The sequence below is a fragment of the Melanerpes formicivorus genome, unplaced genomic scaffold (genome assembly GCF_026170545.1).
Source record: "Melanerpes formicivorus ecotype bairdi unplaced genomic scaffold, bMelFor1.0.p_v2 SCAF_7, whole genome shotgun sequence".
In the NCBI taxonomy this organism is placed as follows: Eukaryota; Metazoa; Chordata; class Aves; order Piciformes; family Picidae; genus Melanerpes; species Melanerpes formicivorus.
In genome coordinates, this window is record NW_027142359.1 from 10,471,338 (window position 1) to 10,495,549 (window position 24,212).

The following is a 24,212-nucleotide window of genomic DNA, read 5'->3' on the forward strand; positions in this document are numbered from 1 at the left end:
AACTATTCAGTGCTTGATGTAGAACTGCTGTCTGAAGACTCATTCTCTAGTTGTTTGAGGTTTACACCGTTGAACCAAGCTGATTTTAAAGGACAACTGGCTGTAAATAACACAGAATTGAACTTGGTTACAGGCTGCTCTTGGTAACTTTTGTACTCAGTCCAGGCCTTTGCAGGTTCAATATTTTTTTATTTTTTTCATTGACTATATGAAGGGAGATAGTGAATAATATGAATCAATTTTTCCCCTGTGGGGTAATCACACCTAAAGAAAATCTGAGCTGTGCTGGTAAAATGAGATTTTCCCAAGAGTAACCTTTTTCTTTGCCTGACTGGATAAATATGCAGCTGGCTTTGGAATCAGTTCTCATGTGTGTGAAATTAAAAGGTGTTTATTTAAATGCTCCTGTATGTATGTAACAAAATGTAGTCACCTGAAATGTCATACCAAGAAACAGAAAAGGCTATGAGCAGTACACTTAGAAAATCAAATGGACACTCCTGCTTCATATTTTGCCACCGTCCACTAAAAAAAAACCCGAAACTTTAGCAGGAGCAGTTCTGTGTGTAAATGTTTCTACCTTTTGTTATAGGTTCCTCTTGTCACACAGCACCATGTTCAGTTTAAGACTGGCCCAAACCAGCTGTAGTTGATGGTTAAATTTCTTGCCATGGTTGGAGCTTTATCTTTAGTGTTTGTGTTATCTCTTAAATGAAGTAGTCTAATTTCTATAAAATAGAAAAAAGAAATGTAGCTATGAGAACGGCCTGTCTCCCAAAGGTAGAAAGATTCTGGGAAGAGAATTGGCAGGTCTCATCGATAGGGCTTTAAACTAGTTTCAAAGGGGGAAGGGGCTGAAACTAGTCCCCTCAGGCAGGAGTCTGGGGGTGATAAGCTAGAGTCAGAGGTGAAACCAGCAGCCCAGCTGCAGTGCATGTACACTAATGTACGAAGCATGGGCAACAAACAAGAGGAGCTGGAAGCCTTGTTGCAGCAGGAAAGTTATGATGTAGTTGCCATCACAGAGACATGGTGGGATGGCTCATATGACTGGAACGCTGCAATTGACGGCTACAAGCTCTTCAGGAGAGACAGGCAAGGAAGAAGGGGTGGAGGGGTGGCCCTGTACATCAGGGAGGCACTAGATGCCATTGAGATGGAGGTTAGGCACGATCGGGTTGAGTGCTTGTGGGTATGAATTAGAGGGAAGACCGGCAGGGCAGACACCCTGGTTGGAGTCTGTTATAGACCACCCAACCAGGAAGAAGATGTTGATGAAGCATTCTACAGGCAGCTTAAGGCTGTCTCAAGATCGCCTGAACTTGTTCTCATGGGCAACTTCAACCTGCCTGACATCTGCTGGGATCTCAACACAGCAGAAAGGAGACAGTCTAGGAGGTTCTTAGAGTGCATGGAGGACAGCTTCTTATCCCAGGTGCTGCGTGAGCCTACCAGGGGTAAGGCTATGCTTGACCTCCTCTTCACCAACAGGGAAGGGCTGGTGGGTGATGTGGTGGTCGGAGGGTGTTTAGGGACCAATGACCATGAGATAACTGAATTCTCGGTATTCGGTTAAGCTAAGAGGGGTAGCAAGATGACCTCCACTCTGGACTTCCGGAGGGCAGACTTCAGGTTACTCAAAGAACTAATTCAGAGGGTTCCTTGGGATAAAGCACCTAAAAATAAAGGGGTCCAGGAGAGCTGGACCTGCTTCAAGTAAGAACTCTTGAAGGCGCAGCAACAGGCTGTGCCAATGTGCCAGAAGATGAGCCGCCGGGGCAGACGGCCAGCCTGGATGGATAATGAACTTTTAATGGAACTAAGGGAAAAAAAGAGGGTGTATCACCTTTGGAAGAAAGGTGAGGCAATCCATGGAATATTTAAGGATGTTGCTAAATCATGTAGGAAGAAAATTAGGGAGGCAAAAGCACATTTGGAGCTTAAACTGGCCTCTGCTATGAAGGACAACAAAAAGTCCTTCTATAAATATATTAATAGCAAGAGGAAAGGCAAGGACAACCTCCACTCCTTGGTTGACATGGAGGGAAACATTGTGTCAAAGGATAAGGAAAAGGCAGATACACTTAACACCTTCTTTGCCTCAATTTTTACTAGCAGGACAGAACGTTTTCCAGACAGCTGGTCTGCAGAGCTGGCAGAAGGAGCCAGGGAGCTGCATAGTTTCCTTATGTTCCAGGAGCAGGTAGTTGGAGCTCTCCTCAGCTGCTTGGATGCCCACAAGTCCATGGGACCGGATGGGATCCATCCTAGGGTGCTGAGAGAGTTGGCAGATGAGCTGGCCAAGCCACTCTCCATCATTTTTCAGCAGTCCAGGCTCAATAGAGAGGTCCTAGAAGACTGGAAGCTGGCCATCGTGGTGCCCATCCACAAGAAGGGCCGGTTGGATGAACCAGGGAATTATAGGCCTCTCAGCCTGACCTCAGTGCCAGACAAGATTATGGAACAGGTCATCCTGAGTGCAATCACACAGCACTTACAGGATGGCTAAGGGATCAGGCCCAGCCAGCATGGATTTAGGAAGGGCAGGTCCTGCCTGACCAACCTGATCTCCTTCTATGATCAGGTGACTGCCTGGTGGATGTGGATGTTGGGAGGCCTGTGGATGTAGTTTACCTGGACCTCAGCAAGGCCTTTGACACCATCCCCCATAGCAAACTCCTGGCCAAGCTGTCAGCCCATGGCTTGGTCAGCAGCACTCTGTGCTGGGTTAGGAACTGGCTGGAGGGCCGAGCCCAGAGAGTAGTGGTGAATGGTGCCACATGCAGCTGGCGACCAGTCACTAGTGGTGTGCCCCAAGGATCAGTGCTGGGCCCCATCCTCTTTAACATCTTTATTGATGATCTGGATGAGGGCACTGAGTCCATCATCAGTAAATTTGCGGATGACACCAAGCTGGGGGCAGGAGTTGATCTGCTGGAGGGTGGAGAGGCTCTGCAGAGGGACCTCGACAGGCTGGACAGATGGGCAGAATCCAATGGCATGAGAATGAACACATCCAAGTGCCGGGTTCTGCACATTGGCCACAACATCCCCATGCACTGCTACAGGCTGGGGTCAGAGTGTCTGGAGAGCGGCCAGGTAGAGAGGGACCTGGGGGTACTGGTCGATGGTAGGATGAACATGAGCCTGCAGTGTGCCCAGGCAGCCAAGAGGACCAATGGCATCCTGGCCTGCATCAAGAACAGTGTGGCCAGCAGAAGCAGGGAGGTCATTCTGCCCCTGTACACTGCACTGGTTAGGCTGCACCTCGAGTACTGTGTCCAGTTCTGGGCCCCTCATTTGAGGAAGGATGTTGACTTGCTGGAACGAGTGCAGAGAAGGGCAACGAAGTTGGTGAGGGGTTTGGAACACAAGCCCTATGAGGAGAGACTGAGGGAGCTGGGGTTGCTCAGCCTGGAGAGGAGGAGACTCTGGGGTGACCTTATTGCTCTCTACAACTACCTGAAGGGAGGTTGTAGACAGGCAGAGGTTGGTCTCTTCTCCCAGGCATCCAGTACCAGAACAAGAGGACACAGTCTCAGGCTGCACCAGGGGAGGTTTAGGTTGGATGTTAGGAAGAATTTCTATACAGAGAGAGTGATTGCCCATTGGAATGGGCTGCCCGGGGAGGTGGTGGAGTCGCCATCATTGGAGGTGTTCAGGAGGAGACTTGATGGGGTGCTTGGTGCCATGGTTTAGTTGTTTAGGTGGGTTGGATTGGTTGATAGGTTGGATGCAATGATCTTGAAGGTCTTTTCCAACCTGGTTTATTCTATGTATTCTATGTACTTTCTCCTGATTCTGGAATTCTAAAATGGTTTCAGGACCAGGCTGTCCTGTTCTGAAATAATTTCTTTTGCTTTGATCTATGTGTACATGCTGGTGAGAAAACCGTTGCTGGTATCTTGGAGGGAGGCAGAGACCTAAACCCCAGCAGCTTCGCTGGATGCACTACATCTGTGGCATGAATGGTTCGGGGGGAGGGATTAGAAGTAACACAAGGCACAATCATATCTATTGTGCTTCTTTTTCTGAGGGCAGGGAACCTTCGTGTACCAAGCAGACTCTGCTGACCACTATGTCCATGCAGCATAAACCCTGAATTTAGTAAGATAAGAGCTGTTATCATGGTGCTTTCTATCTGGGAGGCAAAGTCTCAAATTGCACCTGACCTCTGTATGCACAGAGCTTCCAAGTGATGATTGCTCTGCCTAGATCCTCAGAGGTATTAGATTAAATCAGTAAGAGTGAGGTACCTAAATGAATACCTCTGAGAATAATAGCTTTGTCTTTTGTCCATGTGTGGTACAAGGTAGACTCTGAACAGTAATTTATCAAATGATACATCGTGAGCCTTACAAAATACAACAGGACTTTAGAGTTGGTTTGGTTTTTTTTTTTTTCCCAAATGGGATTACTAATACATAAATCTAAGCCACTCCATTTACTAATACAACCATACAAGTAATTAAACTAGCTATGGTATACATTTAACTTATTTATTCACATGCCAAGTCTCTGGTTGCCCTAGGTCAATGATTTTTAGCTCCATAACAATGGATTTTCTTAATAATGCTAAAAGGCCACGTATAACAAAAAGTAAAGAAACACATCCTGCTCTGGTGTGTGTGTGTATCTACCTTGACATATATACCTTTTTGATAGCACAAGCTCAGGGAAGCAAATCAAAGCCACATGCTACATGTACAGACAAACAATCTTTTTAAACTCTGCTAGAGGCAGCAGAATGAGTTCTTATTTTCCCTCTGTTTTGAGGACTGTTTGCTTGCCTGCTCATTTGTTTAGATTTCAATGGGAAAATAACAAGCACAGCTAAAATTGCCACACTACAAAATTAAATGAATCGGAATTCTGTTCCTCCATGAAAAGACTTGAAATGAGATTTTAATCAGTGTGTGCTTAGTAAAACACAGCAATTTAACGTCTAAACCCTAAATCCAACAACTGCAGCTAGGTGCTTTTTGCCTGAATTTGATCAGATAATTTGGTCAAACTTGGAGAACATTTCACAGTTCAACAATCAGACTGCAATTTGCCCAGAAAAACTACAAAACAGTGAGGGGAGCTTAATTAGCTTTGTCAGCAAATATAATGGCACTAGCTTGCATTTCCAGAAACTGTCTAAAGTTTTCACAGATACTCTGATTCAGCTAAAATCAGGCTAATTATATGCTGGGCTCAAAAAAATCCTAATTAAAAGACCATGATTGAGATTATGATGCCCAAAGCTGAAAATAGAGGAAATATTGCCATCAATAAGTAGTTGGTTTGACAAGTTGGTGCATAGAATCATAGAACATTAGAGGCTGGAAGGGATCTCCAGAGATCATCAAGTTCAAGCCCACTTCCAAAGCAGAATCACCTAGGGTAGTCCACACAGGAATGCATCCAGGTGGGTTTTGAAAGTCTGTAGAGAAGGAGACTCCATAACTTCCCTGGGCAGCCTGTTCCAGTGCTCCATCACCCTCACTGTGAAGAAGTTTCTCCTCCTGTTGAGGTGAAATCTTCAATATTCAAGTTTGTATCTGTTGTTCATTGTCTTACTATTGTGCACCACCAAAAAGAGATTGGCCCCATTCCCTTGACACCCACCCTTCAGATATTTATAGACACTGACAAGATCCCTTCTCAGGTCTTAACAGCCCCAGGGCTCTCAGTCTCTCTTCATAGAGGAGCTGCTCAAGTCCCCTGTCATCCTCGTGGCTTTCTGTTGCATTTTCTCCAGCAGGTCTTTGTCTCTCTTGAACTGGGGAGCCCAAAACTGGACACAGTATTCCAGGTGTGGTCTCACCAGGGCAGAGTAGAGGAGGAGAAGAATCTCCCTAGACCTGCTGGACACACTTTTCTTGACACACCTCAGGATACCATTGGATTTCTTGGCCACAAGGGCAAGTTGCTGTCCTATGCAGAACTTTCTGTCCACTAGGACTCCTAGGTCTTTCTCCTTAAAGCTGCTTTCCAGCAGGGCAGCCCCTAACCTTTCTGGTGCCTGTTGTTACTCCTCCCCAGATGCAGGACCCTGCACCTGTCCGTGTTAAACTTCATGAGGTTTGCCTTCACCCAGCTCTCCAGCCTGTCCAGATCTCATTGGGTGGCAGCACAGTCCGACCTCCAGACCGGTGGGCATGGTGTTTACTTTATTCAAGTTCTACTGTAGAGAATCTCATTGATGTACTTCCCACCCCCTTGTGGCTCCTGTCACTACAGTGTGTCAATGCTTTACAAATTCTAATAAAATACTGTGTTTTGCCAGTGGCCAGAATAAGGTACAGGGGTGGTGACAACCTTCTGCATAAGAAGGTGCAAGGCAGTGGGAGATCCAGTGGTTTCTCATTATTTTTTTTTTGAGATCTGATTTCTCAAAATATTCATCGTAGAGAATGCCGAGTTGTGAAACACTACTCTGCCTGTTTTCTGCTGCAACTGTGTAATTTTGTGAACCAGAATTGAAGTGCAAAATTCAAATTAATACCCACATGTAAAAAGTATGGTTTAAATAAGCTGCCGAACATCAGCAGGAGCTTTCTGGCAGGCATCCTGTTTTCTTAGGTAATGTTTAACTGCATTGCCTGTGCAAACTTCCTTTCTCTTCATTCTGTCATTAATGCTACTTTATTAATTATCATAATACTTCCTGAAATTATTTCTTATTTTTTTTCCCCCTAGATATTTTTGCTGAGTTATCACAAGCCCAAATTTTCCAATTCAGGGACGCTCATCACTTGGAGAGGCAGAGGTAAACTCTGGCTTTATTGTTATATTTTTAAATTCATGTTGTAACTTATTTTAGATTTATGATTTGTGAGTTGCATTTGTTTTGGCGCATTTGTGTGACTATACGGCTGTTTTGGTACTATTTGCCTAATTGGTGTCAGTAATTATGTCCTCTCTTGTGTTTCTCAGTCTTAAAAATCAAAACCAAGCTCGTGTACAAAAGTGTCTTTAATATGTGTAAGAATGCCAAGAGGCAGGGAGAAAAGGCAAAACAAAATCATGAGAAGACTCTCCAGAATTTCTGAAATAAGATGATCAAAACAGTTATAAAGAAGAGATCTTAAGAATTTACTATAAAAAAAAAATTTGCAACAGAAGTCTAATCCTACATACACTGATGTGGTATTTCTACTTACTTGTTCACATAACCAGAAGAGAAGCTAAATATCAAACTAAGCACTGACACAACATCTGCTCTAGCAATATTTTCACCAAATGTCAGCCTTTATTTTTAAGGATGTTGAGTATTTTTTTTTTACCTCTAGTATTTGTCTGGTTTTCACTAATGATAACAGGTAATAAGCCAGTTTTGCAGTTTTATTGTCCAGGGAATTAGTTTTAAAACACAAAAGCAAAGTTAAGTTACTCAATTAGTTAGAATTCAATACAGAAAAGAAGTGAGCATGCAGAGAAACCACCTTTTGCTCTTTTAGTTGGAATTGAACATTTGGAGTTAATATGCTGATGTATTGGTACACAGAATTCAGTTCACAGCATATTTACAGATTTCAGTGGGAGCTCCTCCAGGCCTTAGCAAGAGGAAGAGAGGATACTGAAAGCCTGTTGAAATAAATGGATGGCACAAACTCAGACTGGAGTCCCCAGAAAGGTTCAGGCAGTATGGCTTTCTCTCAGCTCACAGAGCAGTTTGCTCATTTTCTGCTCGTAAGTAGCTGCATGTAGTAGCATAAGGACGCAGAGGCAGCAAAGTTGCAGGAGAGGGGCAACTCTCAGAGTTACTTACGTTGACAGCCCAAGCTGTGCCAGATATATCCCGGCAGACATTTATCACATTTAGGCCCTGATGTTCCCTCCTTACACTCACAAAATCCTCTGTCATTACAGCGATCATGGACTGAACCAAAAGGATTACAATAACAGTCTGCAGAAACAAGACAACACATACACACTGGATTCAGGTCTACACATGGTGATAATTCATTCAATTCCAATAAAGGCTGCATTTTCTAGTGGTAAGGGTAAAGGAAGACTGTCTATTAAGGGTATCTAGAGTAGTGACTGCTACAGGTGCATTTATTTGTTTGCATATGTCATTTCAGGAAGAGGCATTTTATGATGTGAAAAGAACAAGTAAACAGAAAAGAAATAAAGGCAGAAGACATCATGGCCATTGAGGCTAAGTGATTGTAACAGATTCTCTTTTGGTAAGAATATTTTTGACAATTTAATGAACATTAGAAAAACTTTGTATAATATGGATATATCACTGTGCCATTATTAAAATAGGCTTATCTACATTACTCAGTATTTTCAGAAGTGCTGAATGCCTTTACAGGGCTATATAAATGCACTTTACTTATTTCCAAGATAGTCTTCCTTTATAGTTTTGAGCAGTACAATAATTTCTGTGGCTATCTGCCACAAAATTGATGAGACTGTATTTATCAGTGACAGTAATAAACCTTTTACATATTCCACAATGAAAAGCTTGAGATGAGCAATACTGTAATGCAAAACTTATCAGAACTGGCTTTATGCTGCCATTTTCATTTCTCTCACCTCCCAGTGGGCAAATGGCAAATTCAGTGAGGCTCATTCCCTGCTGTATATTTTCCACATGTGTTCACCTAATTAAAGAATGACTAGGGTAACCCATTTCCTCCCACAACACTCGCTGTATTGTTCATTCACAGCCTTTTTCTTGAACATGATTACAATATCCATGTTCAACTTTCAGCTAGCTGAACAAAGAAGACAAGGCAGTAACTAGCAGAGCTCCTTTTTGGCACTTCTTTTTGTGTTTATTTATTTATTTTTAATGAAGGGCTGTATCTTATTTGTATGTAGACCCATGTAGACCCAGAGTAACTCCCCTGTCAACTGACATCAAAACCACATTTTGGCAGCCTCTGATCTCTTCTGTTACCGAAGGCAAAAGATACAAAATGAGTTTCTGAATCTGGACAACCTGCTGAGACTCTGGCTTTATATGCCTGTGAATCAGTGCTACTTTGATGACTACCTTTGGCAATTGTTGCCTAGCATTAGGTTAAACCTCAGCAATACTGTAAATGACAAAATGGAGTTGAACTGGGAACTAAAAAAAAAAAAAAATCCAATGGAAAAAAATAACAGGGAAAAAAATTACCAGGAAGACATTCGTCATCTGTTGTCTCAGTGTTATTAACTATAAATTACAGATGGCACTTTGAACATTTGGCATACTGGAGGAGAATAGTTACCTTTGGCAAACAGAGTTCCACAATAATAACGGAGTCAATTATCTAACAACATTCATTAATGAAGTTGAAAACTGACACACCAAAAACACTGTGCAAGCCTGAGCAGAATTACAGCACAATGAGTGCCATTTGAAAAGCTGGCAACTCTGAGCTTAATCAGATGTATGAAATATTTATGTGAACAGGCATATAACTGTGATACAGATTGCAGGAAGGAAAATTTGCTTGAAGAGTGTTTATAGAAAACCTTGAAAGACAAAAAGCTTGGGATTACATTAAAAATAGAGGACCTGATTCTGGTGTGGTAAAAATAGCTTAGTTGGACATAATGGAATTACATTGATTCAAGTGTTTGTGAAAGAATGCATGGCCTATGATACTGCATATTGTAGATACAGAATGTTATGTTTTCTAGAGAGCAAGAACCTGACCCTGAATCAGTGAAAGCATTCCTGATGGCCTCTGTCATATAAGTACATATGGAGCACTGGGCCCATTTTGTGCTGCTTAAGGGCAAGTAGATAGTGGAAATGAAAATTTAATCCAGGCCCTTTAAAAAAAGCAGCAGATCATATCAGAACACCAAACAGCCTGAGCCAACCTTTAGTAAGTGAAGTCAGCCTCCATCTTTCTCAATACAGAATTGGTATCAGACATATACAACCTAGAGAGTCATCTGAACATTCAAACTCATTGTCCAAGGCACTATCACAGCCTGTGGAACATCTACCAAGACCTGACAAATATGATATAAAAAAAGCTCAAAATTCTAGTGTGCCACAGGGAGACAGTGGTATCTCCTATGCTCTTAAAAACAACAGGGCATTAAATAACATGAACATTCCCATTTCATCCTAAGAAGGAGACCATACACTAGGGAAAAAACCCATGCAGATCTGAATTGGGAAGGAATTTTTATCCTGATCTCCATCTGCTGACTGTTTGAAGGATGGGAAGATGACAGTAGTAGTCATCTGTTCAGTGAATGTGATGCTGCCAACAAAACACAATGAAAATGAGTGGAAAAGGAAGGTTGGGAAATGGGCAGAAGATTGCAGGCTTACTCCTTATCAGTCTGGGTTGACAGTGACTAAAGGACAACTCTGAGGGCTCCCTTAACCATACATCATTAGAGTTTCTAAAGGCCTCATACCTGTTAACTGAAGCTAAAGCCTAAGTGACCGCAAGGCTTTGTTACAGCTGTGATGACAATTACCATTCCAATTTATGTTGTAAGGCAATGTTTTATTACTCTGGGTCTACTTGGTGTTTCCCATGCTATCCACACTTGCCAGGGTGTGTATTCGTTGACAGAGAGTTACTGGGACTTGATCAAGATCTCACAGAAAGAAAAAGCTATTCGATTTGTTAAATTCTTTTCCACTGTAACCATGTCAAGTGAATTATTTTAAAACTTAAAATACCTTGATTTATTTAGCAGCTGTAGTTGCCCATATGAGGTAATTTTGCAGTTCACTAACAAATCCACATTTTTTTTGATATTTCTTTTTAGGAAAGATTTTTTTTTTTCTTCTAAAGAAATCAAAGGCATAATGAAATGAGATTTAAGCCCACTGTAGAATGCCTTGTGTTTGGTTCACTGCTGTGAAAACCTTCTCAGGATTTCAATTCTTTGTAACTTGTCAGTTTTGAAAATGAAGTATTTCACATTTTCTCCATTTAGTTAGCATTGGCTAAGATTCACAGATTTGTTATCCATATACTTACCATATATATTTATGAAAACTATGTGAGTAGTTTTCATAAATCAGATCTAAAGCCCTGTTAGTTGCTATTAAACTAGCTCATCCAGACATTTTTTACTTCTCTGCATCTATGGCTGAAGAGGAATGAATTAGCCTGGAAAAAATTACTTTCATATGGGAATAAGACTTTCACATGTCACTGGCAATCTACTTATTAAAATGTTCATGCCAACATTTCACTCATACTTAAAACTTTAAACTCAGAGAAAATATAAATGAGCATTTCCAATAGAGCAAGATTCTTTGTGCTTGATCTAGAAGGATGGTGAATCCATCAACTCTTAGAGGTGAAAATTGGCTGATTAAATCAGAGATTTAATGGGATTTAATTGGAGCCCCAGTTCAGGAAAGCACTTTAAACACAAACTTCTCTGTTTTCTTAAAAGCCCTTAGGTATCTGCCTGATTTCACTGACTTTAAACAAGAACTAATATGAAAGTCTTTGTAAGGTGGCCAACCAACTAGGATACCTATGTTTTGTACGCAGTATGATCACCATGATCTTGAAAGCTATCCTAGTCCAACAAGAATAGTATTTATTTAAAACAAATGACCTTAGCAGCTGGGGGGTTGGTCCTATAGTCATGTCACATGGTACAGTTCTCATGGGAACCAAAGAGAATTCTGCTTGCGTGAGGATGGGAAAGTCAGCAAGTGCATTGCATTGCCTTTTGGTGTTGGTTTTTTTTTTTCTTTTAAGAGAGTCTTGACAAATGAAAGGCTTTAAAATGTTATTTCTGCAGAAGCTGGGCAACATATAGTTGTTTTACTAAGACATTCTAAAAACATCATTTGCAAATTAACTTTAAATTTACTTATTTTGCACTCCTGATTTATTTATTTGGCTTACCTGACTACAGCTGCTGTCTTAGCCTTTCAGTGTACATGGGACAATGACTCTCTGAATGAGCTGATGAATAATACTGAATAGAGTAATTTAGTGTCATATTCACTAGGCACATTTAGCCAGCTGAAATTATACAGCCCTGATGTCACACCGATGGCATCCGTCATCTCTCTCAAACCAATATGATGGATAGTGGTGTGTTGTTTTTCCCCCCCCCAAGAACATTTGATTGGGTTAATCTTTTCAGTGCAGTCATACAAAATCATGACTTGCCTACTGAAGTTCTTATTAGCTTAGACTAATTAATGTCAAAGGAGATCATGCATTTTCTGAATGTGTTGCCAAGCAGAGTTAAAAGGACACGTGAAATGCAGTGTGTGGATGGAGCTGGGTGCTTATCATCAAATAAAATGTATATCTGTCTTGCAGACAGAAGCAAATAATAGCAACCTATATAGTTTCTGGCTTGACTCAGCAATGGATTATAAGGGAGGTTAAACCATACTGTATTCAGCTATAGTTTATTTTGGCATAAAATTATCTTGTAACTACTTTTTCTTTTTTCTTCCTAGAAAATGGAAAGAAAGGAATACCACAATGACAATCCAGAAGAGGTTCTGTGTCTATCAAGGAACTGTGAAATTCCCCACCTCTGTTTGTTACTAGAGCAGCACTTTTGTACCTGTTAACATTGTATGAAGCTTCCTTTTTTGATAACATTCAGTCTTCACCTAAAGTGTCCTAAACTTTTGTTATATACTGTCTGTGGTGCCGTGAGGACAATGCATGTTCTTCTGGTGTGATAAATATCTTGTATTTTTTACTGAAATGCTTTTCTTAGGTTCTGACATGTTCTTTAATTCTGCATTTTGGGTATTTACAGCAGATGCTGGGTCTAAAGCATTGTTTTCACCTAGGAATCCCTTTTCTGAATTGACATCATGTCAAACTGATTTGATAAATTCTGCTTCTAACTACATAGGCATAATTTCAGTTTCTCCTCTAAGGACAGGGGAGGTAATTTAGAGCCTGCATTTAGAACCTGGAAGCAGAATTAGCTGTGCCTGGGAGCAGAATTAGCTGCAACATGGATTTATGAAAATTAAGTTAATAAGCACCATTCCCCATGCCTTATTGCTACAGCTGGCATCCTTTGTAGGTCTCCAGGCAAGCTTTCAAGAATCTGTACCAATAATTCTGGCAATTAAACTGGGAGCAGACATTCATGACTCAACCCTTCAGTTTTCATGCATGCAACTCCAGCGTGGCTCCCCCCTGCGGAAGGACAGCAGAATCAGTTTCTCAGGGGCTTCCAGGGGAAGTCTTCCCAGGACCCCTAGCCAGGGTGGTTCACCATCACATGCAGATTCAAAACACCTTGGTGCTACAGGGGCAACGGAAATGAGATAAAATGACTACACAGATATTCTTATCTATTGAAAAAGCTCATTCTGGCTATCTGGCAAGTAAGCAGCAGTGGTCCCTAGCAGCTGCCAGTAGCTGAAAAGGCAGAGAAGAAAAGGCGCAGTTATCCCGGGACTGACCTATGCACACATTTTCATCGTCCAGCTCTGCAGAAGCATTTCTGAAGTAGCCCAGCCTGCATAACTCACAGTGCTGACCTCTAGTGTTGTGCTTACAGCTCACGCAAATGACCGTATTGAGCAGCTCGATGTAACTGCACCGGTTGGAGTGCCCGAAGCATTCACAGTCTTTCAAGGAAGAACAGAAATGTATACAAAACGTATACAGCAGCAGAGTAATAGCACATTACATGCTTAGTAAAAAAATGAACCATGAGTAGAAGTATGAATGAATGGCATATACAGGTTAAACATGGACAACAGCAGATGTTTATCTGCAATGGATGTGAAGCTTGTTTCAGGCAGGTTAGCATGACCCAACAACCACGGCATGACACTGAAAGTTGGCTGTTGTTGGCAGACCTGATGAAACTGAAGCATTTGCAGTTGTAAACCTTTCAGAGGGTACTGGAGGCTCAGCTTCCACTGGTAGAAATGCACATCTCTTTGCACATTTGAGGTGAGTATAACCATCAAGACCCGGGAAAAACTTCCTCACATTAAAAATATCACAGAATCACAGAATGTTAGGGGCCAGGTGGGACCTTGAAAGATCATCTAGTCCACCCCCCCCGCCAGAGGAGGATCACTGTAGTCTTATTAAAGTCCTTATGTATGTTTCTCAAGCCTTTTTTGCAAGCTGGACCTGATGCAACACATCGCATTACAGCTCTTGTGCTTATTTCTTCTTTTCCCCAAGTCTAGAACAAGATTAGTCTCCAACAATGTGGACAAAATTGTCAAGCTTCAGCATACTTAAATCCACAATTCTAAGTAACATAAAAGCTTTATTCCAAAACAAGTAGTGAGTATTAAAAAATACTACTGAACTTGGGGTACTGTTACTGGTAGGCACCCTGGAAACCCGACTGTTTTATTTCAAGACCAAACAAATTTCTAGATTGACAATTTTGGCCATCGTCTCCTAAAACAGCAGAGAAGAAAAGGATGAGAAGTGTTATTTAATCTCTACTTCTGCTGTACTTCTGAGGTAAGCATTAACCCATTTTTATATTCTGAGATGAAGAACAATTGGGCCAGAAAAGATGATGAAAATTCTGTAATGTGTACTGAATAGGAAGCAAGCGTCCTTCAGCCACCTGAAATGCAGCTGCCGTGACAGCTGCTTTTTAAACCTCCTTCATTAAACATAGGATGCTAGTGCCTTTTAGTCTTTAATCACCAGCAATGCTTCGTTTTAGGCAGAAAGAAGAAAAAATTAAAAATAAATCTATACCATTATAGAAGGCACAGCTATGCTGTGTGTAGAAAACTTGTGTAAATCTGATCACTCAGCTCTGAGATTATGAGCCTGGAATGAACGCAGGAAAGGTTATTAGGATGATCAGCAAAGTAGAGAGCCTACTTAAAAAGTGGAGACTAGGATAATTGGCTTGTTTGGTCTGGGAAACTGAAGATACCACTGGGCTATAAATACATCGAGGAGATCTCTTCCTGCCATCCTAAGTATCTGTGCTAATGGCCAGCATTGGCACAAGAACAAATGGGTGTTAACTGGTCATTGAGAAATTTCAGCTGGAAATTAGGAGATGGTATCTAGCCATTAGGGCACTGAGGTTTTTGAACACTCTTCCAGTTTGTAGCAAAACTGATGCTTTAGAGATGCAGTTTATTAACAGATGAAAGAGATTACAGTATGTCTCCTGCAGTAATGGAATACTCGATGCAGTGACCTGGAAGGGCTTCAAGGTCTTGAAGTTAACTTAAGCTGTTAATAGATAAAGCAGCAGCAGAGGGTGTAAAATGTTTCCACACATGACAGCAAGCAAGTGCCCTTTGCTGCTTTTCCTGTGGTAAGCTGTGGATGATGCTAAAGCATCTAATGATCCCATTGATTGCCAGCACAGGGCATCAGATACAATACTTCTGCCTGCCTGTATTTTTATAAAGAAATAACAGTACATGCTTGTGACTATGTTATGCGCACCTAATACATATGTATCTCTTTGGCTGTTGCCTGATGTAGTAGACTGTAAATAGACTGCATCTTTTCTTATAAAGTACAGCACTTAGCACAACATATGTTTCAATCTTGAAAGCTGCCTTTCTGCTGCCAGGAAACATTAATTCAATTTATATATACACATTTAGTTTAAAGATATGCATTCTTACTCTTTTCTGGGCTATACTGCTAAACCGACACTTAGTGGTTCACAACAATCTGATAATTTTGATGGCTGTGAATGCTGGAGTACAGCAAAACAGTTGGTATATTAGTCTCAATATGTTACCACTTAACATAATTGAGTGGGGATGAAAAAAGGGTTAAGGATTGTTGCCTTTTTGCAGCAGGTAACTAAGATCTGACATCTCAGCCAGCTACTCAGCAGCATTTCTCCTCTACCATAGCCATTGTGTTCAAGTGAAGACTGTGGGGAAGAGGCAACAGATATAGAAGCGGAAATCTGTATAGAAGGGAAAACTGTTATGACTGTAGGTTTCTGGTGTTTGATTTTTAAAATAAGAAAGGCTGAAGAGTGTTAAACAATCTGATTCTTCTGAATCTCATACTCAGAAGCAACAGTGTCTTAGTCATCGTCCAACAAAGGACGTGTCTTCTGCTACCATTACACAATTTGTTTTGGTAAGACGATACCATACTGATATGTTTGTTTTGGTGCGATGATTCCATACTGATATGTTTATTTTGGTGAGATGGTACCATACTGATGTTTGTCAGACTTATGGATAAACATAATCAGTCCACAGATGAATTTAGAGGAAATAATTCTCCCTACTATTCAAATCTGTAGCAGGCAGCAGAATACGACATTTTTATGTTTCAAAAATATGTGGCCTATTAAGAAGTGCCAGTAAATTGGGCTGTGCTATATCACCTTTTGTGCTTGAAGTAGCAGAAAGAAATTGAAAATACTCTATGAATGAATGACTGCACTACTTCCACTCTGAATTTCTGCTATGACCTTCAATAACATTACTACTATACATAATTAGCCATTACAAATGCACGAGAAACAAAGCTCCACATAAAGTAGTACACTCTGTAACAAGGGTGCTCCTAGTTATGATTTGGACTGAAGAAACATATAACAATGCATGAGACTTAGTTTGATGTACACGAATGCTCCTAAACACATGCAGAACTTCAGATGTGGTTCATCAATATTAAACATAAATAATGAGCCAAATTCTTATAATTGATTGCATCCCTATGGGTACTGCTCTTTTGTAGCAACTGTGCTGTGTAAAAGAAAGCCTAATGTGTACTGAGATACAGGAAAGCTCTAGGAGTCTTCATCATCAGACTGGTAAATGCTGCATGGTGTAGAAAAAACCCCCTAGTTAACTCAAAAAAACAGTCTAACATCTGATCAATGATTCATAATGGTGCAAAGGAAAAAAAGAAACAACTAAAAAGGCAAAGCAAGTAAAAGGTAAATTTTTTTCTATTCCCTGGCTCCCTCCCCATTTTGCTGTTGGTCTTATCAGTGAGTAATTTTTACATCCCTGTGTTTAAAAAAGACTTATTTAGAAGGTCCTCATATGAGTGAAATGCAATTGCTTTCACGGCTGCTTACATGAGGTGCTACTCTAAACCAGTCAAAGATAGCATGTAGAACTGCATTCAGCATGGTGCAGCTGGCAAATGAATACCTGTCAATGATGTATGGCCTTTCCAGCTTATCATGTGGTTCACCTTAACCAGCACACCAAGACCGGAAAGTAGCACAGCTTAAAATTTTAGGCACATGTCCCTGGCCAGCAGCTCAACCACTTTTCATGCACTGGCCAAGCCATGCAATCACTGACAGAGATGGAGGAAAAGTGTCAAAATCAGGCTGCAAATGGTTTACCAAGAATGAAATGACACAAGCTTACAGTGCTAGAAAATGCTGCTTTCAATTCCAAGTACCACATGTCAGAAAAGACATAAACTATAGACAATCTGAAGCTGAATAACAATAAAGAGTAAATGGTTTGGAAAATAAAACTTCAGAGGAGAGAGGTAATGATAACTAGATAGGTAGGTTTAATGAGAAAGAAAAGGGGAGAGATATCCATGTCACATTTGCTAATTGCCTTTAGAAGAGTCAGGAACTGTCAAATCCCTTGCCAACTCACAGAAGAATTGACTGCACGAGCCTTTAAAGACTATTTCCAAGCCGGGATGCTATTGTAACAATGTTGATCCTCTTGCAGAAAGCACGATAAAATTACCCGTTGAAGGAGGCTCATAAAGAGGTTGATAGTTTCTTTTGTTTCTATAAGTGGAATATGCATGTACACCTTTGAGATGCCACAATACTGTGCTGTGGGAACAAGGCTCAGCTGAAGCTTCAGCTGTGACCAGTAAAACATGAAATGATGGTAAGCACAAAGGGAAGGGAAGCATAATTTTTAAATTCAGGAAATGCATGAGACAGCTGTCAGTGTAATTTTCTAATTAAAAGCACCAAAAGTATTTTGAGATAAATGCATCCAATGATCATTAAAACACTTTTTTCCCCAGTACCTCTGTGTACCAGTGAAAAGGCAAACAAAGATTTCATTGTGACCTTAGAAATGACCTGTTTTGTTATCAAACATCATCAAGTGGGTCAAACCAGATCCAAACATTTCTTAATATTCCTATTCTTTGATAATATGTATTTCCCAAATAATGGGATATCCACAATAGCTACAGAAAGACAAAACACCTTTATACACATTCCTTACAGACAAACTTACGAGGAAAGCCAATGAGGGTTCAGACTGTGAATGACAGAGATGCAAATGAAACAGGTTGCCTGAATGCCAGAATACTGGTATCCTTCATTATGCACATGTAACTCCATTATTTTGTTCGAACACTGAAACATCAGTTCAAAATAAAATGCCTACACTGAATTCTCACATTGTTACAATAAAATGAAGATGTAAGGTACACTTACAATGCATTAATAGACACAACTATGCATTACACTCTATGGTATGTACAGATGCTTCTGGAGGATATGGGCAATCGATGTTTTGTGTATTGCTTGCTCTCAACTAATTTGCTTATGTATCCTCTTTTACAATTTATTCATATCAGTGAGGAACAAGACTCTAGCAAGCATTTGCTTTCTAGGTAACAATCTGAATGGTCATATTCATACATGTACCTCCTCTAAAAACAAATGTCATGTCCTTTTATATGCCAGCACTGGCTGTCTAAGAGACATTGCTTTTTTTTTTTTTTTTTTTTTTTTTTTTTTTTTTTTTTTAATAGCTTATGTTTATGCCACTTAATGTTTCTGTTGTTGTCAATGATGATGCCTCACCAGTAAGCTGATGGTTACCACTTCACAGATATTCCAGATTCATACAGTGCAATGTTTTCCTAACACAGAGCACTATGGAATCACTGTATGAATCCAAGAATTCCTACCTCTCTTGTGATTTGCAACTTGAACGGAAGAAACAGTTGACATAGCTAATTTGGGAGCAACTGGATAGGTAATAAAATGAACAGTAAATTAGAAAAGATATCATATAGAAACAAATAAAAAGACTAAAATAAATGTCTTAAATTTTCTAACTTCTAAATTAACTGTAACAATGGTAATTTTTTTTTTTTTGTGTAAAGAAAAGGTGAAAGTTAAGGAAAATTTATATCTCTCGATCAACTACTGAATAATTTGAGCTGCAATAACCAAGATAAACAGAAGAAATGTAATTCACATCTACACACTTTGGCAGTTTTGTGTTAGTGGTTATTTGATGATTCCTTCCAATCCATGACCAATGACTATGCGGTAAGTAGAGTGGTCTGCAAAGGATTATATTAAATTACTATGCATATTTATTTTGGCCTAATATCATAAACAAAGAAAACACAATAAAATCGTATTAGGTATAGACAGATTTCTGTTATTATTCTCTTCATACACTACCCTTGACTGAAGCATTTAATCTACAGTAAATGCTGAACACTGTAACAATGTGCTGCAAACACAAAAACTGAATAGAAATGCTTGTAAGTTTGTGTGTTTTGTGCTCCTTAACAAAACATCAAAACTAAATTTACTAAAACTTTGGGGAAGAAACAGTGAATAATTTTGTACTGAAATGAAGCCTTAGATCACAAGCGGTACAATTAAGCCATGAAATCCATTAGAAACACTAAGTATCATTTCACTGGGAATGTTTTGATTTCAAATTCCTGTGGATAATGTAGGCTAATCCTTACAGAGAGCAGAGATCAACCTGGGCCTTCTTTTTTTTCATTTAAGGAACACATGCAGAAGCTTGGAAAGTGTAACATGGGCTAAATGAAGTTACTGGAATGCTAAGGATCACTTAATCAGGGATGTTTGATTTAAAATGTAAGTTAATAATGCACACTAAAGTACATTGCTAATTTCTACAGAGGGCACAAATCAATTAATATTCTCTGTATTGTTTGGCATACAGGAGCTTGCACATATAACATGGCAGATTCTGTATATATGTGGGTATGTTTTGATTTGCTCATTGTGACCATTTGATTTAACTACAGCCCTTCCAATGTAATTCCCCAAGATTCCAAGTACATTTTGTTCGGTTTAGTAGCCATTTTATATATCACTTTTTCATTAGTTTTATTCTCCATCTGTATGTTTCTAGTACAGAAAGGATGCCCTTTGAACAGTCAAAGCAAACCACAGGCCAGATTTCTGCAGGGATTTTTGGGGGGAGCAAAGCTCAGTAAATAAGGAGAACAAAAGAACATTGCTTTTTATAATCAACAATCATTTTGAAACGTGAAATGTAGACGAATATAATTTCAAATAACAAGGAATTTTACTTTTATCTTAAAAAAAATGTTTTGTCTCTTTGAATGCTAATCAGCATCACAATCTGTCAATAATTTTTTTGCGTGGCTCTCAAATTGTAGAAAACTGAGTCTATCCTGCAGAAAACTCACTTGTGTTGTGAACGGCATTCAAGCCGAGATCTCAGCTCACTTGGGAAAACAAAGTGCAAACAAGACATTAAAAATGGGTTTGATGTAGACAATGACAATCTTTCTCACTCAAAAAACTTGAAACCTATTCAAAATTCAGCCTGTACAGTCTAAACACGTTCAGTATTATCTGGGGCTTTCTGTATACCAGCACTTACAATCTGTGCATCTGTTTTCTCAGGCTTTTGCAGTGATGTGCAATCTGAGTGTTGGGAGGCTCCCTCCCTTTCCAGGTAAGGTTTGGTTTATGGTGATTTTCTCACAGAATGGCATCACTTAGCACCAGGAGAAAAATGAGTTCGATTATCTTTGTTACTACTTTTGTCATCATGTGGGAGTCTTTGAAAGCAATTTCAGTAACTTTAGACCAGTAGGAATTTTCCAGCATCCTACCTTGGTTTGGTTTAGAAACCTCAAGGGAAGAAATATTCGGCCATATCCTATCAAACTTTGGAGGATCTGCATGCATCAGGAAAAATCAGGTTTTGTTATTTACATCTGTGACATTGTTCTAAACAGGCAAGCATACGGACAAAGACAGAGATTACAAACATCCATTACTGGACTAGTCTAGGTTGCACTAGAACAGTACATGACTTCACAGTGAACAAGAAAACAAGCAATTGATGATTCCCAAAACACCAAATGAACATAACATACTGTGCATAACAATTTGCCTTCTGTGGTTTAAAATACAATTAAAAAAAATTTTTTTTTGGGATGATGGACACATATCCTAGACCTACATATATATATATATATATATATGGTTCTAACACCAGCAACAAACCAGGAATGTATTCTGTTAAATCTGCTGTGCAGAGATAAAATGACAATATCAAATATGAACCTCTTAGCAAAGACAGGTATCTTACCGCAACATCCCGCTTTAGGGCATTCTGAGTGACTTGTACTTCTGTTATCAGAAGAAATATATTCACCAGCAGAGTCTTTTGTTTTGCTCTCACACTTTTCTCTGTCGGATCTATTTCCTATCTCCTCTGCTGCTATACTTTACAGCTTTATTTTATTGGTAAAAACATCAGATGTCAGCACTGCTTAAAAACTTTGTGTAATGTGTGTCACACCCAGCCTTTTGTCTCTCAGCAGAAGAATTAGCTACATCTCTAGAGCTTCATCTCCTTGTGAGTATATTTTGGAGCTGCTGGAGTAGTGGAGAGTGATAATCCTTAGCAGAATAGTGTTGAAACTGAAAAGTATGTGAAGGGGGTGGGGTTGTGGGATGGAGAAAGTAAGTTTTTCTTTGGGTCCTGATCTGGCAAAAGGTGCTCATATTCTCCTTATGTTTCTGTTACAGTATTTTTTGCGTTTTCATCTGCCTAACCTTGAACATCAGACTTGAAGCACATTCTTACCATCTTCTGTGAGTACTGCAGTGGTTGTGTCTTTTCTGAGCTGAACAGGATTTTCCTTAATGGTCATATCAGTGACATTAGGGTGAAACCTAGTTCTCCGTTCCTATCTACAAGGAACTGAGATGAGTAGCAAGTAGACTGCAATTGTCACAACTAAGTCAGCATCTAGGGTCTAGGCTTACAAGTCTTTTAATGAAGGTGTGTTCCATCTTACTGGAAAACCTGCAGGAAAACTACAACAAAAATACTGGGGCTTCCAACATCTGATGTGTAAGGAGGACATCCCATAGTATCTTATGACCCATTTGTCATGAGTGAAGAGAAACTGGCTGGGTGGGACTGGATGCTCCTAAAGTCCTCCCACATCGAGAACAATTGAAGTAAAGGATGATCAATGGTACTGTGCCATTTACTGTTAGATAGTCTTCAGCAACTGAATCAGACAAGTTGTGATATAATCCCATTGTTACATCACATTCTTGTGTTTTTGTGCTTTTTACTTATCAATCAAGAAAATGGAAGAGAGAAAAATGGGGTCAGTTTTGCAGATTCTCAAACAGTCCATGTATTGATTAAAAAATTACCTGCCTCTGCTGGTCAGATCCACCAATTCACACACATAGGAAGTGGAAACACAGTAGTCAGTGTGTGACAGAAGGTATTTAAAAGCCATTCTTCCTGAGCTGGCTTGCTAACCCTAGCCCACTGACTCTAATTTCATGCACCTGAGAGACCACTTTGCTACTCCTCTTCCTCATTGTCCTCCTCAAATACTGACTGGTTACAGTAAAGAAGTTTCAAGCACACAGAGACAAATTACCTGCACAGCTAATCACTGTCAATATGCTTGACCTGAAGATTTTAAAGGAAGTGGGCATTAGAAAATACACATACAAATCAGTAGGTGAAAAAAAGGAAAAACAATCTTGATTGATTACACTGCCCCACTATCCTCTGAGGCTTATTTTCTTTTAGCCACTGTGCAACATCAGGGTTGTTGCAGAAATCCTGCCACATTTTATAGTAGAGCTTTGGGTATCCTACTTCTGCTGTTGGATACTTTGTGGTACGCTTACTACAACACTTCACATGCACAGTGGTCTTCAACTGAAATGGCCTAGGGATTACCAGAAGTAGAAGTAACAGCGTCAAAGCTTTGTAATGCCTTAGGACTAACCCTCTGGAATATCTGTCATTTAATACACTGTGGGCTTCATATAGGAAAACAGATGATTGATATACTCTGATTCATATAATCATGAATCTTTCCTGTATAATCATATTCTGATAGTGAATTCCCCAAGTAATCTCTTGTCTGGTACAAATGAAATCATTACCTGTACGACAGAAAAATCAGTGTTACCTATTTCTTAGCAATCCTATAACTGCTGTAGTTCTGTGCTCATTTTAGCAAGCAACGTAAAATGAGGTTGTGATTTACTGCAGAATAATTAAAAATTCCCTGACCCTTTAAGTTAGATTACATTTTGCTGAGATGTTGTGGTTTTTTTTTTTGTCTTTTTTTTTTTTTTTTTTTTTAAAAGGGCACCCATATTTGCAGTTTCTGAAGATTACCAATTAAGTATTATTGCTAGTCATTATTACTAATTATTAGTGATAATTTTAAGTGTCTTAGAAGAGTCTTCTGGAGGGCATTAGTTTCCACCCTTTGCTCAAAGTTAGATGTTCAGGGTCATACCCAGCCGAGATCAGCTGCTGTCTTCAGTGTCTCTGGGCTGCTCAGTAATGTGGTTAATGCTCCTGAAGAATTAGTACTTCTATTACATGCTTTGGAAAAAAAAAATCTGGTAAAGAAAATGTTTTTTTCTTATATCCGTATTCGTTTAATGCATTATCACCAAGATTACAGGGTTTGTGATAAGGGCTTTTTTTTCTTATCTTTGAAATTTGCAGGAGTTTTTTGGTTGGTTAGTTTTTGGGTTTTGTTTGTTTGTAATAGAGGTGAATTTATATCTAAAAAGGTATGTGAAATGTCCAAGTCAAAGAATGTTGAGAGTCTCACAAATCTATCAGAGCAGATGAGTCATCCTTTGAACAGGCACTGGGAAGATTCATTTAGCAGTTAGTTATTCTTTTACAGCAACTTGTGAAATTTCTAGTCCTCAGTGATTACCACTAAGGATTTTATTTATAGAGAAGCTGACAAGATAAGCCCAGACATTCCAGAACAGTTCCATGTGTGGACAATATTCTCTAATTAAAGTTGTTATTTGCCAGAACAGTTAATGAATATTATTGGAGGTATTCTGTAAGATATGCTGTGTAAATCTACTATAATATATTCTATGACAATTCTTCTGGGCAAAAAAGGATCCAAAACATTTCTAGAAGTATGTTTTAGTGTTATTATTTAGAATTGAAGCTACTGTAGGCACCTCTAAGAGTAGAGATATGTGTGCTATATGTTTGAGCAGAAAATCAAGACAGTCATTTTCTGCACATAATTGTCTTT

The 24,212-nt window shown here is 39.6% G+C and overlaps 1 protein-coding gene across 11 annotated transcripts in view; it reads right to left on the bottom strand.

The window, feature by feature from the left end:
* The window catches only part of NTNG1 (netrin G1), a 168,804-nt gene that overhangs the window by 21,434 nt on the left and 123,158 nt on the right, over positions 1 to 24,212 (bottom strand). For 3 of the 11 annotated variants that reach the window (XM_068140978.1, XM_068140980.1, XM_068140979.1), the window contains exons 6-7: positions 13,376 to 13,543; positions 7,760 to 7,897 (exon numbers count right to left, since the gene is read on the bottom strand). The exons of 1 other annotated variant lie outside the window; for it this stretch is intronic. In XM_068140978.1, the coding sequence (XP_067997079.1) occupies positions 7,760 to 7,897; positions 13,376 to 13,543 (306 nt within the window). Of the gene's footprint in view, positions 1 to 6,045; positions 7,576 to 7,759; positions 7,898 to 13,375; positions 13,544 to 18,806; positions 18,867 to 20,756; positions 20,823 to 24,212 lie in introns of those variants that run through there. 7 more of the 11 variants (XM_068140981.1, XM_068140984.1, XM_068140982.1 and 4 more) reach the window with 7 other exon arrangements.